We start from the raw sequence: 15,788 nt of genomic DNA on the forward strand, positions 1-15,788 counted from the left end.
ACCTTGCAAAACTGTACTGTCTGTAAGATGGACTGTGTTTTATTATTCCTCTCAAGTGGAGATAATACATACAAACGCAGCTGTTAAACTCCGTCTCACACTCCCAGAGTGTCACACACACCAGCGACCTACAACATGGCACGTCGGCCTGTCGCCCCCCGCGACAACCTCAGAGATTTAAAAGCGTAAACGGTGCACTTAGTCCTGTTTGGTTTGCAAAAAGCATCTGACTGAGCTCACAAATACACACACACCACATAAAAACTCAACAATCATAACAAATGGACTTCATCTCTGGTGTGCATTAGCAATGATCTCTGTGGACTTTTTTTCCCAAGAATCCTCCCATGAACTTCCACTTCCCTTCCGTCCCTTTTTCCCACGTCTCGGACGAATCATGCTAAAATAGCAGCAAAAATAGCTGCTGATTTCTGGGGTATGGGAACAAGCAGCAGGACATTATTTATGCTGCACTGATTGTGATGACTTGCTATGAGAAGTATGGGATACGCGATGGAGATCTCTCATTGGTTAAGCAGATCTAAGCTCTAAAGATAGCCAGTAACCCGACGTGACAGAGCACTAGAGAGCAGCCCATTCCTTTTTTGGTGCACTAGAAATGGGCATGATGCTGGGTTCTGCATCACAAGCCTCCCAGTGTGCCAAAAAAGCGGCATTTACTATGTGACACACAAGTATGCGGGATAGCTATTAAATGCACTGCATTCAAAGATAAAAAACATTTGTTAAGTTAAACATCTTTTAATCTCCAGAAATGGAATGTTGTGATGATAGAAAAACTGGAAGTCTCATATTCTGGAGGCCAGAATTATCTAAACAGAAGATCACAGAGAGAACTGGTCTGACCGGGAGAAAACTTACAGAACCCTTGAGTTATAAAATACATCTGAATCAGCCTACTTAAAGGGATAGTTCACCCAAAAATTATAATCACCCCATGATTCACTCACCCTTAAGCCATCATAGGTGTATATGACTTTCTTATTTCAGACGAATACAATCGGACTTATATTAAAAAATATGTTCTCTGAGTGATCTAAATGTCTAGTTTTTCTGAATGTTAAAAAAAAAATTCTTGGTTATTTGAACATTAGGGAAAACTTTAAAGGAACATTTCATTTGATCATTTTGCAAACATTATGGGAAAGTTACTTTTGAATATTGCCTAAACCACATGAAACTTGTATTAATATTTTAAAAAAACTTAGAGGAACATTCAACAAAAATGTTTCAGGAAACATTTCATAAACAATGTATTAATAATGTTTTTAAGCTAACGTTTTGAGAGTGTCATTCCTCATTATAACTGAACAAATGCCTATTAATGTTAGAAGAGTGTTTGAGAGAACCTTGCCAGAACATTAGTCAAAGTTACGGCTACCAATGAGACAACGGTGTCTTGAAAATAAATATGAGATGTGTGTGATATGAGGAAAAACAGTAAATATCACTTGTGAACAGAATATTTTTATTTGTGTGTCATTTCAAGATCAGCTGTAATGTTGTCATTTCAAAATGTGTGCCAATAGTTGAAGAAACACCCATTCTGTATATAAAATTGCTTTCAGAAACATTCTTGTATTTCCTAAGTGTGATCTATTAGACTCACATTTGTCTAAACACAGAAACCTCAGTTTACTACTGGAGAGTCAAGTATCAGTGACCCATTGTAATGCAGTAGTGCAATATCAGAAGAAAAACTATGAGCTCTTGCCAAACCATCCTCAGTAGAAAAGCATAATGTCCATAAATTATAAATCATTGGCAGTTTGTCCCAAAAACTCATTACACTGTCACTAGATCTATACAAATTTCTCAAAAAGAAAATGATTTTTCACATTTATATGCCAAGATAAATCTCAAGCAGTTCATTGATTCAAACAGCACATTCCTGTTGGCTCAAGACTGTGAGCTGTTGTGTCTGCCTGAGAAGGAGACATTCACACAGACCATAAAAGGCTTCTTAGATGTTTGTGATCAGCAGAAATGGGTGTTTCAGGAAACCCCATAAATTATTTAGTTGCAGAAATGAAGGAAGAGAAGAAGCTGCCTTTCCTTGTCAACATCAGCTCCCTGAGGAACATCTATCCCTGTTCACTAGCTAATGGCTGAAGGGCTTCAAAGCATGAGCCAGTGGCTGTTTACAGCCTGCTTCACTTCATGGATGCAAATGGATCCCTGCAAGCCTGTAAAAGGTCCCCGGGGGCTCAAGATGGAAGGAAGTCCACAATCAAAAACAGACATGAATGTAGTGTTTGAACTGAAGATCAGGACTTTTTTAGCTTAAAAAGTGCACACTGATTCGCAGAAGTTTGCATGTTTGCAATGCATTTATTATTATAATTGCAAAAAAGTCTTTCTTAAAGTTACAGTAACTATTAAAATCTGTCTCTGAGCTACTTAAACCAGTAAACTCACGTTTATAGCACTGCCACGAAGACATTTCACCTGCTCTAACAAATTGGGCAGAAACATGAGCAGGGGCAGAGACCACACAATGGCCCACACAAATGACAGCTGATGGAATAATCTAACAGTTTAGAAACTGCATTTTGTCGCACAGAAAATAATCATAGCTCAGATGCAAGCATAATATCATTAGCTCAGTTTTTAACAGCCATTACTCCAGTCTTCAATGTCACATGATCCATCAAAAATCATTCTGAAGCCAGCTGTGAATTTCAGAAAACACGTTAATGGTTTTAGGTCTACAGCAAAAAGGTGAGAAGGTGCCAGTGGTTGAGGATTTGATATGTTGTGTAAAGAACCATCTAGAGGGATTTGAGTGGTATGTATCACTGGGGATGACTTACACTTATGGCAAAAGTCCAGAATGAAGAACCAGAGACACAAAAGACTCTAGTTGGGGGAGCAGGGAAACAGTGAGGGAAGTCTCTGAGGAATGCCTGGCATCTTTGGCCATATGATGGCTGGGATAAGATGACCATTATGGAGCACCCTCTGTCCCGCAAGCCAGACGCTCCACAATTCACGCTCTGTCATCAGCCACTAACCCCACAAGTGTCCATTTCACTTGCAAGTGGGAAAGGAGGCACCATTCTACAGAGATTAGGCAGGCCTGTACCAGATGAGGATATATGAAGGATTCACTATGACAAAACTATTTCTCAGGTCGTGAATCCTGAGCTGAGAACACGGAGGGGTCTTTGTGACAGAGGTTACGAGGTTGGGAGCCTCATAAATTACACTACTGTGTCTGAAGAGCCCATTAAATGATTTGATAAATGCAGTTTTCGATTCAGTGTTGACACATTTGCTATATGCAACATAACATTTCCACATATGGAAGGGTTTGTCCATTTAAAAAATATATAGACTTTAGTTATTAAAATGATTGGCAATGTGCTAAAGCTAGTCAATGGCTGCTATTAGGGTCAGGGACATTCTCATAGAGGATTTAATTAGACAAAAATTGTGTAGTACAGGATGAGTCGTCATTTTGGTCCATTTTCCGAGAAGAGAAACACTTTAAATTGTATTGCTAAAAAATCATTTTCAATCAACTTTTAGGAGTGTGCTAGCATATAGATATGCTAATGGCCATAGAATAAAAGTTACATAGTAATCACAGATGTGGCCTTAAGCGAACACATCTGTAAAAGGCAAAAAAAGCAGGATTTCTCATTTCTCAACAGCAAGTCACAGCATATACAGTAAATGAACATTTCTGACTTATATTTGGCCTGCTGTCAGAGACAGATAGGGATCTGTTTCAAAATCAGATCACATGGCTGAGCTCTTTATGTGATCTGATTTTGAAACAGATCCCTATCTGTCTCTGACAGCAGGCCAAATATAAGTCAGAAATGTTCATTTATATGCTGTGACTTGCTGTTGAGAAATGAGAAATCCTGCTTTTTTTGCCTTTTACAGATGTGTTCGCTTAAGGCCACATCTGTGATTACTATGTAACTTTTATTCTATGGCCATTAGCATATCTATATGGTCATGAGCTTTTCATGTGGACATTATGAAGGTGTTTGAGCCTGAAATCCTCCTTAGCTGTCTGCTTTTAAACCACTGCCATCTCCATTTCTTACTAATATGTTTATCCGTCTTGTGTCTAATCAAATAAAAACTTATTTCAAAAGAATTTCTGTCTTTCATCAAGATGATGTCAGAACTGCTGTGGCCATTAAAGCCGAAATTTTTAAAACACTTTCTCCAACCCAGTTTAATGTGAGGCACAACTATAAGTAAGTCATTCATGGTGTATTATTTCAGTAAATAATAATGATTTTCACTAATAATCAAGACTCAGTTAATCTATCAATTTGTAATTTAAAAATTTTTTTGTAACATTTTCCCACCCATTTGTCAAAATGTATAAAATGCTAAATGCATGAGAAAATAATAATAAAACAAAATCCAATACATATAAATCAGCAGCTAGACACTTAATCAGGAGGTCAATGGCCTGACTAAAAATAAGCCAAAAAAAAAGTGCATAACAAGATAGATAAAAACATAAAAAAGAACAGTACGGTTTCTAGAAAAGTCCTCAGAGACCCCATTTTAGCATGTCACAGATCATTTGTACAGATGAAAAGCCAATTCCAAAATGCTTTGCAACGTGTTATAATGTGTATTAGAAACTTTTTTCCATTCCATACTGAGAAGTATTGATACAAATTTTCATCCAAACCGCTTGTGCTATGTGGGTCTAGCTTAAATTTTTAGCAGAATCAAAAACGATCATTTTACTGTTAGTTTAGCAACATTATAATGTCAAAGAAACTAAAAGTAGAGTCTCTCATGATCATATTGGAAAGCCCTACACAGGCAACACTGTGTGCACACAGTGTTGCCTATGTAGGGCTTTCCCATTTGATCACTTGTTGAGTTCCTTACCAGGCTGCTCTCTAGGTTTCCATTCCCGATTCATTGCCATGTGATTATTTGTAATTAAATATCCAGTTGTGTGTGTTTCACATTTTAAGGGCTATTGTAAGACACTACCCCCATTCAGAGGACAATCTGGCCTTACCATCCACAACTCATAATTTCCACCCCAATCTCCTGCATAAGATGATCCAGAGCTTTATTTTAAGAGCACATAAATGCTAAATAGTTTCAGAAAACCACAAAAATGAGGCCAATCACAATGCCAGTTTACTTAACTGCCACCATACAGCCTTCATATTGAGCATTAAACCAAGGCTGTTAAAACCTAGCTCCAAGCTTACAGTGATTCTCAGACAGCAAATTCAACAGAACATGATTTACCAACATAAAAATAGTTTGGGCTCGGGATTTGTATGCTGACAAACTGATGTTCTGCAAAACTGCACTGCAGTTCTGTTTAAAATCATTCGGCCGTGCCCTGAAAATATTTAGATTTCTAAAGTATACATTTTAAAATATTACTTGCCAACAAAATATTCTGAATGAACTCCAAACAAACTCAAGACTGATGTACAACAATGACATATCATGCCCTGCAGTACTACGCCCCCCACAAGTGTCAAACCACTGACCTAAGTGGCGTGAATTATTTGATTTCATCCCACATCTGTAAACATTATATTTATATATATTATATATATATTATATATTTATATATTTATATATTATAATTTGATCCATTAATTCAACTCAGATTCATTTAAAATGACAAACCACTGCAGACACATGAACTGTAACCCATTCATTGTGTAAGTCGAGCAAACAGAACAGCTGTAAACTGATTTTTCCCACAGCACATAAGCATTCAGAGTATTTTTATACTCATATACACCATTATAATTATACATATTACTGCACATTTAGATGTACTTAAGTGGAAAGCTGTAGTTTGATTTGCATGATTTGTTCTTATTGAGTTAAAGTAGCCAGGGGTTGCAGCATGTTAGAAGCAGTTAGACTGTGGCACATGGCCAGAGCTGAGCAGAGTGCAGTTCCTCTGAGGCCTCGATGCAGCCTCCAGACCTCCCGAACAACAGCCGCATTCAGGCCTTCTGAGTTCCCAGCGGGCAGGCCTGCAGGCCCAACTGACTTTTGTAAATTGAAGATTTCTGTCTTCAGACCACAATACTGCTTCCTCTAACCATTATGCATCTCAAGTCCCCAAAGTAAAGCAAAAGTTCTGGAGGACGAATTCAACTTGGAATCATTTTTGGACTGAATCCGAAGAAGAAGTTACGTTATCATCTTTTTTTGTCATTTGACCCGTATGACTTTGTCTTCTGATGGACACAAAGGACAATGTCCAATCTGCTCAGAAGACTTGTAGAACACTAGTACAATATAGTCTTAGCATGATTTAATGGTGCTTTTTGCACACAAAAAGTATTTTCGTAGCTTCATAAAATTAAGTTTGAACCACTGATGTCACATGGACCATTTTTATTATTTACAAAACAAACAAGAATGCATTTATATAATGCATTCATATATACTGTACTATACATTACTGTTTCAAAGTCTGGGTTCAGTAAGAATTGTTTTTTTTTTTATTAATACTTTTATTCAGCAAGGATGCATTAAATTGAGCAAAAGTGTAAAATATTTTACTGTTATTCTGAACTTTCCACTTATCAAAAAATCCTGAAAAAGTATCATGGTTTCCACAATAATAGTAAGCAGCACAACTGTTTTCAACATTGATAACACGTAATGGCAGTTGAAAATTCAGCTTTACCATCACAGGAATACATTATACTTTAAAACAAATTCAAATAAAAACTGCTATTTTAAATTGTAATAATATTTCAGAATATTAAAGTATTTACTGTATTTTTGATCAAATAAATGCATCTGATCTATTCATCGAAGTAGACAGTGATTGACGGTCTCTATTACAGGACTAACCTCTGCAGGTTATGTGATCTAGAGCTATGTATAATGAGCGTGACAATTAGTGACTATCAGCCACATTCCCAAATGTTGACTGTACTAAATAGTATGTGCTGGTCATAAAAGGTAATATCACAGCCACTCACAGGCAGACTCTGTGTTTGAGCAATCACAATGAATCATATGGCTCATTGCTGTAACCCAGCAGGAGAGCTGGTGTTGTGGGGGTGGGCAGGACTCGCTGTCTGAAACCTGAACTTGAGCACGTTCTGTGATTGTTTGAATGCCAGGTGTGGGCAGCTGTTTGCTGGGACCCGTGTGCAGAAGAGTGAAAGCAGTATGGGAACGTGTCCAGAGATCTGAAGTCAGGTTTGGTGACATTAAACAGCTTTAACTGCACTGCAAACAAATCTCCTAATCAGTATTTTTGTCTTGTTTTTGAGTAAACATCCTTAAAACAAGATAAAATTTGAAAGATAAACTGCCTAAATATTAAGATTTGTTTTACAGAATATATCTTGAATAAAGTTTTTTTTCTTAGCACACTGGCAAATAGTTTTTTTTTCTTCTATTTATCTAGTTCTAGTTCTTTTAATTTAAATGATTAACTGATTTTGGGAATAAAAAACTATCAGCATTTTTTTAAATATTTTTATTATTATATTTGACATCCTTAATAACTGCTAATGATAAAATTTAATTCTGGAAAATCCTTCACACATAGCTTATATGATGATACCCAAAAACCCAACGATATCTGATTTCCTTGATCATCGTGTCATTAACATTTGCTTTAAATCTTTAAAGTGTACAATGCAATTTTAATATAATGTTTAGTTTTACACATACTCCTAATTTCAAATTCAAAACTTTTGCAATGCTTGAAATATTATAAAATGTGCCGTATCTGATGGAGGAATAGGAATAGGAAAAATACATACACTTTTTTTGGAAATGACTAAGTTGCAAGGAGTCAGACATTAATAAATCCAGCTGCAAAAGAATTGTGGAGCCTCTGATCTCACTGGTCACTTACAGAGTTCAATATACCATCTACCATTATTAGGAAAGAGTTTAAAGTCACAATTATCTTGATCTGTCCTCTCTCTCTCTCTATCTCAGTCATATGCACTCACTCCCTCTGAAGCCGTTTTATGCTCCTTCTGGGAAATGAAAGTATTACATAATGGTCAACACTTTTGCGCACTGATAAGCACCATGCCTTTACAAAAGGCATTTTGAGATTGAGATTGAAAAGCTATGACAAAGTTTATAAAGTCTGCTTACTTACTGTATTTAGATAAATCGATGCTCTTGAAAGAAGTACAGCAAGTACAACATTATGTAGCCCTATATGTATTTAAATTTTGAGCCATTAATATCACCAAAAATAAATAAAATTTTTAAACAGATTTCCAGAATACTATACCTCGGTAACCTGGCTGCCATTGGTCGGACAAAGAGAGGAAATTCAACCTATGGACAATTTACTAGTATAGCTATTATAGAAATTTAAACATAAAAATAACACAGAAAATAAATGACATCTCATCAAAACAAAATAATTTCAAAATAATGGGAAAGCAACTTGTCAATGCAATGAAGACTTTTCCTCAAAACATGCCTAACTTCAGTTTATAGTAATAGTTTAACAAGAGTGCAGGGCTTTTTCCGCTAGCAGAGATCTGGATTCTGTCAGCCTAATCTCAACAATACTGCATTACCCAGACACATATTTATAAAACACTGATAGACACAGAATATCATACGCAGGAGCAGGTTTCTTCTTCTATTATAAGGACAGATATTTAGAGGATTGATATGGACAGAACAAAAAAGCAATGCATATACCAGGTATTATAAGCATGCAGATTGCAAAGTTTATAAAGTCTGCTTACTTACTGTATTTAGATAAATCGATGCTCTTGAAAGAAGTACAGCAAGTACAACATTATGTAGGCCTATATGTATTTAAATTTTGAGCCATTAATATCACCAAAAATAAATAAAATTTTTAAACAGATTTCCAGAATACTATACCTGGGTAACCTGGCTGCCATTGGTCGGACAAAGAGAGGAAATTCAACCTATGGACAATTTACTAGTAGCTATTATAGAAATTTAAACATAAAAATAACACAGAAAATAAATGACATCTCCTCATCAAAACAAAATAATTTCAAAATAATGGGAAAGCAACTTGTCAATGCAATGAAGACTTTTCCTCAAAACATGCCTAACTTCAGTTTATAGTAATAGTTTAACAAGAGTGCAGGGCTTTTTCCGCTAGCAGAGATCTGGATTCTGTCAGCCTAATCTCAACAATACTGCATTACCCAGACACATATTTATAAAACACTGATAGACACAGAATATCATACGCAGGAGCAGGTTTCTTCTTCTATTATAAGGACAGATATTTAGAGGATTGATATGGACAGAACAAAAAAGCAATGCATATACCAGGTATTATAAGCATGCAGATTATTCCTGGAAACAAAGTGGCAAAGAGGCCACACTGGAGAAGCTCTAGGTCTGAGCAGAGACAGAGAGCAGTATGAAGGGGAAATGACTCTCAGTCGTGCACAGTGATTGAACACTAATGGATGGTCAGCTGCTATCCATCACTCAAATAAATCAGGGCTCAGACCCAGAATGCCTCTCATCAACAACAAACATAGCAGACTCACTGTACTGTATAACACACTGAATGCAAGGAATGCAGCAATTATCACTCATGACATGTGCTTCAGCCTCTCAGAATGATTCTCTCTGATTGGTTCTTGCACAAGGTTTGACTGTATGATCATTCTGAAAAGGGAAAGTGACTTTAAGCCAGGAATCCAAGCACAAAAAGCTCAGACAGAGCGTGCGGTCATATCTGAAGTGTTCATTCCTATGCCACAGTTTCTTTTTCAACTTCACAAATAATGTTTGGAACATTATCAGTTTGAAACAAACATATTATATTGAAGTTGTAAATCATTATCGCAATATATTATTAAACCCAGACAAGGTTATCATGACGTCGATGTGGAGTGAATTACATGGCTAATCACCAAAATTAATAAATATGGGGACATGAAACATCGATTCGAGTTAAAATTATTATATAATCTTAATTGTATGTTATCTCTGAGGTCATTTTCTCTACAATAAATAAGAGAGATGTAAGATGGCACCAGTTGGTTTGAATGAGAAAAGAGATGCGAGTAATACAAGATATGAAAGTAATGCCAGTTTCAGTTACCCGGATAAACAAAAGCTCAGACAGAGCGTGCGGTCATATCTGAAGTGTTCATTCCTATGCCACAGTTTATTTTTCAACTTCACAAATAATGTTTGGAACATTATCAGTTTGAAACAAACATATTATATTGAAGTTGTAAATCATTATCGCAATATATTATTAAACCCAGACAAGGTTATCATGACGTCGATGTGGAGTGAATTACATGGCTAATCACCAAAATTAATAAATATGGGGACATGAAACATCGATTCGAGTTAAAATTATTATATAATCTTAATTGTATGTTATCTCTGAGGTCATTTTCTCTACAATAAATAAGAGAGATGTAAGATGGCACCAGTTGGTTTGAATGAGAAAAGAGATGCGAGTAATACAAGATATGAAAGTAATGCCAGTTTCAGTTACCCGGATAAATGGATAACAGTGCCATGGGTCAAGCCGAAGAACGCGATGAGCCAATCAGAATCAAGTTTCTTTTGAACTTTTATCAAAAAATCCTTAAAAATGTTTCACAGTTTTCAAAAACAGCACAACTGTTTTCAACATTTATTATAATAAGAAATATTTTTGTGTTCTTAGTGTAGATTCTGTTTCACAATTTCATATTTTATATAAAAAGAAAAACATATACTAAGAAGAAACTTGTTTCTTCCCAAGTAGTGCAACACAAGTCTCAAGTTGACTCGTACTTTTACTACCACCAGCATAAATAAATGCATCAGTTTCAGTCTCAAGAGATTTAGGATGGTGATAACAACAATTTAAACATATTCTAACTCTAATTCCACCGCTGTTTTACATAAATGGGTACTTTAGGCTACACTTTAAAGACTATTTCAACAGTAGCACTGCTAGCATGCTTTAAAGATGCTTACTTTATTATATACATTATGTACAACTACATATAAAGACCTTTACTCTTTCACTACATGCCTTGTAAGAGTAAACACACATCATCTTTGACATAGTCCTGAGATAGAAAATGGCCTTTAACCCTTAATTAGGCGGTGTCAAGAAAGGCACTTTGTTTCTTTTATCGTCTAAAATGTTGAGATCCAAGTGTTGTAAGTCTTTCAATGGCTCAGAGAGGGTCTTCATACCACGCACATAAAAGCGTCTCAACTCACAGAAGCTTTGTTCACTGCGTGCACTTTACACAGGCCATGTTCAAACCCACAAAATCCAACACAGTAAAACAAGACAGCTGCAAAACATGTTGTATGAACACATTCATACAAAGTAGTAACTAATCTCTTTAGAAATGTGACTGTGGTGAAAGAGAACAATATTGCTAAAAAAAAAGGGGCTACATTAATTTTTGCCTATAAAACATCTCTGAATATACTGTATATTCTATTTTATCTCATGCATTATTTTTTTTGCTCAGTGATGGATTTAGCCAATTTGTAGTAACTCTAAAATGGCCCCAACTATGGGCAAGACATCCTGAATAGTGCTGTACATTTAGAATTACTAGAGACAGTTCTGGATAACATTACACAGATAAAAATCTAATTCACCAAAACAGACCAAATCTATTTATATTAGACAACTGATCTATATTGGCCCTTGTTTTTGTTTTTTTAAAGCAATGATGTAAGCTGTTACGAATGTCCTGAACTGAAAAAAAAGTGTTGCATTCCAGAGTCTATTTTTGGTATTTGGTAAAGGTTTCTGGTATATACTCAAAACGACACTAAAACCCTAAGTTCTGTAAGCGGTAAAATAAAGCAACTATATGATTAGAGCAGTTTGTGACTCATATTCTCAGAAAGGCAGAAGGATGTACTGAGCTACTACAGATTAGGCCAGAACTCAAAAGGTGTGCAGAAAAGGAGACGGAAAAAAGCAGGGGGCTGAAACAGGAGGTCAGTACAATAAGGAAAAGCCTGAATGGTGGTCAACGGAAGCGGGGATAATTACGCAAAAGAATAAGGAAAAATGAAGAGTGAATGGAAACAATGTCTGACTATGAACTCACACGTCAGTTAACAGATGCTTCAGAACAAAGAAAATGCCATTGGTGGGAATGCAGTTCCTTCCTTGTCGATCCTCATGTCTAATTATACAATAATGTGCTAAAGTAGTAGGCCACTCCACCATATATTCAACATGATTACAAAACACATCTGCTCAAGTTATGATTCAGTGCTTCATTACAAATTAGATCATCTCGTGGTAAACAGTCTTTAAAACACTAATGTTATCTAACCACGGTCCCGTGGTCTGTGAAGAGAAAGATATAAACCTGCTACTGTGTCCTCAACACAACTCCTTTCAGTGTTCTGACTGAAGCTCCTCCAGTCATGAACAGCTCCTGACAATGAACATAAGCACGCAGCAGGCTCCTTCGCTTATATATAATGCTACAATAATGTTGTTTTACCCACACTGAAAAACATTTGATGTTGAAACAATTTTCACTCAAAAATTTCTAGTACATTTAATTACAAAGTACAAATAATTACAAAGTATTAGCAAGCAACATATTAAATAAATATGAAGATTTGAAGCCGAAAAACTGAAATAGCATTTTGTTGTAAAACATACTCCAAAAGTCTTTATTTACAACTTCAAAAAAGATATTTAGAGTGTTTATAACACTGTTTGTGTCTTTGTCTACTAAATTAAAGAATATTTTTAAAAAATTACAGAATTATGAAAGTGTTAAATTTATTAATTAATTAATTAATTAATTAATTAATTAATTAATTAATTAATTAATTAATTAATTAATTAATTAATGTGGCTTTTAGGCTTTTAATTAATTAATTAATTAATTAATTAATTAATTAATTAATTAATTAATTAATTAATTAATTAATTAATTAATTAATGTGGCTTTTATAGATAATTAAATTTAAGGTAATTTAACTTTTTTGGCCCCTTTAAATATCTAATGACTCATGAAAAAAATCAAGATGCAAAACTGAATAGCCTACTCACTAAAGACTACTTAGAAATATCTGAAAGCCCAATTCTTTTCACTTTCTTTTAATGTTATTCTGCATGTGGGGTGTGGGCTTTTACGTTCAAATGTACTTGAATACTACTTGTGATTTGTTTACATACTTAACATTTATACGAAATTAACGTATAACCTTTTGATGATCTGAAGAACAAGTGAACTTGCTTTACAAAACATTAGAATTAATTACAATCATAGTAAGTATTTGAAGAGTTGTGCTTGTATCACCCCACATGCAGCATGAATTGTGCTCAGCCTTTATAATGAAAATGCATTACATATACAATGTTCTCATTAATTTCTTATGAATGAGGAAAGCATCTCGCACTTTTGCACAAGAATGAACGGCACAGCTTACATCACACTATTCCTGACATAAACTTTCCTGTTGACTATTTAACTGATTCTGTCATGCTCAGTTGAAACTTTGACTTACTTTTGCACGTGAGGACGCTCAGTCCCGCGATCAAGAGCGCGTTATAACGGAGGGTCATGTCTCCCTGATCCGAGATTTGATGCGAGGAGAGTGAGTGTGCCGGAGAGCTGAAGTCTCCTGTAGATCATCAGAGGGCAGATGTTTGCACTGAGCGCTCCTGAAGTGCGGAGAGATGAGAGGGCGGGGCCTATAGTGGGCTGCGCCCTGTATGCCACACGGTCTGCAACACCAATGCACATGAAACGCGGTATTTAGCTATAATACTTACGAACATTTTAAAGTGAACATATTATTATCATATAAGTATTATGCAGGTTTTTTTTGCTGGAAACTACGTAGGCTACGCATAAAGTTTGTAAACAATTTCTGCACAAATTTCACATCCGCCTGAAGGTATTTGCCCCATTCATCTTCAAACACTGCTTCAGTTAATTGATGTTGTCAGGCTTCCCTGCATAAACTTCTTCGTTCAAGTTCTTCTACAACATTTCTGTTGGGTTAAGTTCGGGTCTTTGATTTTGCTATTTCAAAACAGTCAAAAAAACAAAATCTTCTGCTTCAAGACTTGTGTGTTTATGGTTGAATTATTGCTGTTGGACTTTCTGCTGTGCTTCAGTTTCAGGACTGACAACCTTGACTTTCTCCTGTAGCTTCTCATTTAGGATGAACAATATTAACCCGATCTCATGAATGTGCGTTTCAATGGCACGATTATCTGTTTCTATTTGGCGTACTATTTAGACGCAAAAATGGACTTTGGCGTGCATATGATACGCAATTGGTAGGTTTAGGGGTGTGGTGTTGGTGCGTATTATTTATATGTACGCCAAAATACGTATTATATGCACGCCAACAAAGTGCGTGTTATATGAACACAAAAGTGCTTATTATATGCACGTCAAACACATGCGTATCGTATGCACGCCAAAGTTAGTTTCTGCGTATAAATAGCACGTAAAATACAAAAATATATATATTGTGCCATTGATACGCAGTGGCGTTGGACAGGGGGTTATAGTGAAACTGAGTAACAGGGGCCCTTGGTGAAGGGGGGCCCATAATGATATACTGATTATTATTATTAATATGATTGATGAGGTGTTGTGTTGTGAGGGGCCCACCCCCTTGGTTGTGTGAATGGGGCACAAAATTTGGTGCTACGCCCCTGTTGATACAATATTTACCAATATTAGAGTTTTTTTATTATTATTTATGCACATTTGCCAATATTGGATATTGCTTGATTTGATGTTTTATGTATTTGCTTATTTCCCCTATTTTCATATTTATATGATCTAACCCTTAAGATATATATTTTTTAAGTCAATAATTTAATAACACTGTTAAATTTAATGTTTAGCAAATCTCAAAATGAATATAATTTTTGTACTGTATAGTGTAATGTTGTGATGCCTAAATTTACTTGTAGAATTTGAGTAATTTTATTTTTATTTTTAATTTATTTAAAAACATAGAATAATTATATACATTTTTTTAATATTCATATTAAGATTTTATTCCATGTTAAATTGTACATGAATATCTATCACATATTGGTCATAACATAAAATTACTGGCTTTTCGACAATAATAACAACCAGCCAGAAATTCTCATTTAAACCAAAAGGTTCTATTTTTTAATTCATTGGTCCCACAAAATATTCTTCCAACTTTTCTGGCTCATCCAAATGGCAAACTTTGGAATTGGAGCCATGTTTTTCTATGTGAGCATTGGCTTCCTTCATGCTATTCTGTCGTTCTTTTTCAGTTAATCTGATGGTAGATTCATGAACACTAAACTATAGCCAATGCAAGAGAGACATGTAGATCCTTAGATGTTTCCCTGTTTCTTTGTGGCCTCATAGAATATTCCAAATTTTGAGAAAAAAAAAAGTTATATGTTTTTTTCAAAAGGGCTGACTCCATTTACCCTGGAAGTTCATATATTTACAAAGATATATATACATACATTTAGACACAAAGATATTTACTTCTGGATCATTTTGTTTGACAAATTAGTGGAAAATAATAAAATGATAATTTAACTGGGTTCTCTTTATTTAGTTAATGAAGATCTGACTACTATGCTGGTAACATGTATGCAGTAATACATAGAAAGTGTAGGGGTTCACAAACTTTCTAGTGTCAGTGTACAGTATACAATATTGACTGTTTTCTCATGATAATACCTTTATTTACTGCTGTTTGGTTGAGAGACGTATAGGGACATCGTGTCTCCTGAAGTATATGACGTATATTTTCTGACATGCAGTCTAAGCACATGAGCAATAGCT

At 35.3% G+C, this 15,788-nt stretch overlaps 1 protein-coding gene across 4 annotated transcripts in view; it reads right to left on the bottom strand.

Annotated features, from left to right (window-relative positions):
- Positions 1 to 13,640, bottom strand: part of LOC107585542 (cell surface glycoprotein MUC18) — a 34,048-nt gene extending 20,408 nt beyond the window's left edge. For all 4 annotated transcript variants that reach the window (XM_016272594.1, XM_016272593.1, XM_016272592.1 and 1 more), the window contains exon 1: positions 13,495 to 13,640. In XM_016272594.1, the coding sequence (XP_016128080.1) occupies positions 13,495 to 13,552 (58 nt within the window). In that variant the 5' untranslated portion in view covers positions 13,553 to 13,640. The remainder of the gene's footprint in view (positions 1 to 13,494) is intronic.
- Positions 13,641 to 15,788: the final 2,148 nt, after the last annotated feature.

This window comes from Sinocyclocheilus grahami, unplaced genomic scaffold (genome assembly GCF_001515645.1).
Source record: "Sinocyclocheilus grahami isolate Dianchi unplaced genomic scaffold, SAMN03320097.WGS_v1.1 scaffold72.1, whole genome shotgun sequence".
In the NCBI taxonomy this organism is placed as follows: domain Eukaryota; kingdom Metazoa; phylum Chordata; class Actinopteri; order Cypriniformes; family Cyprinidae; genus Sinocyclocheilus; species Sinocyclocheilus grahami.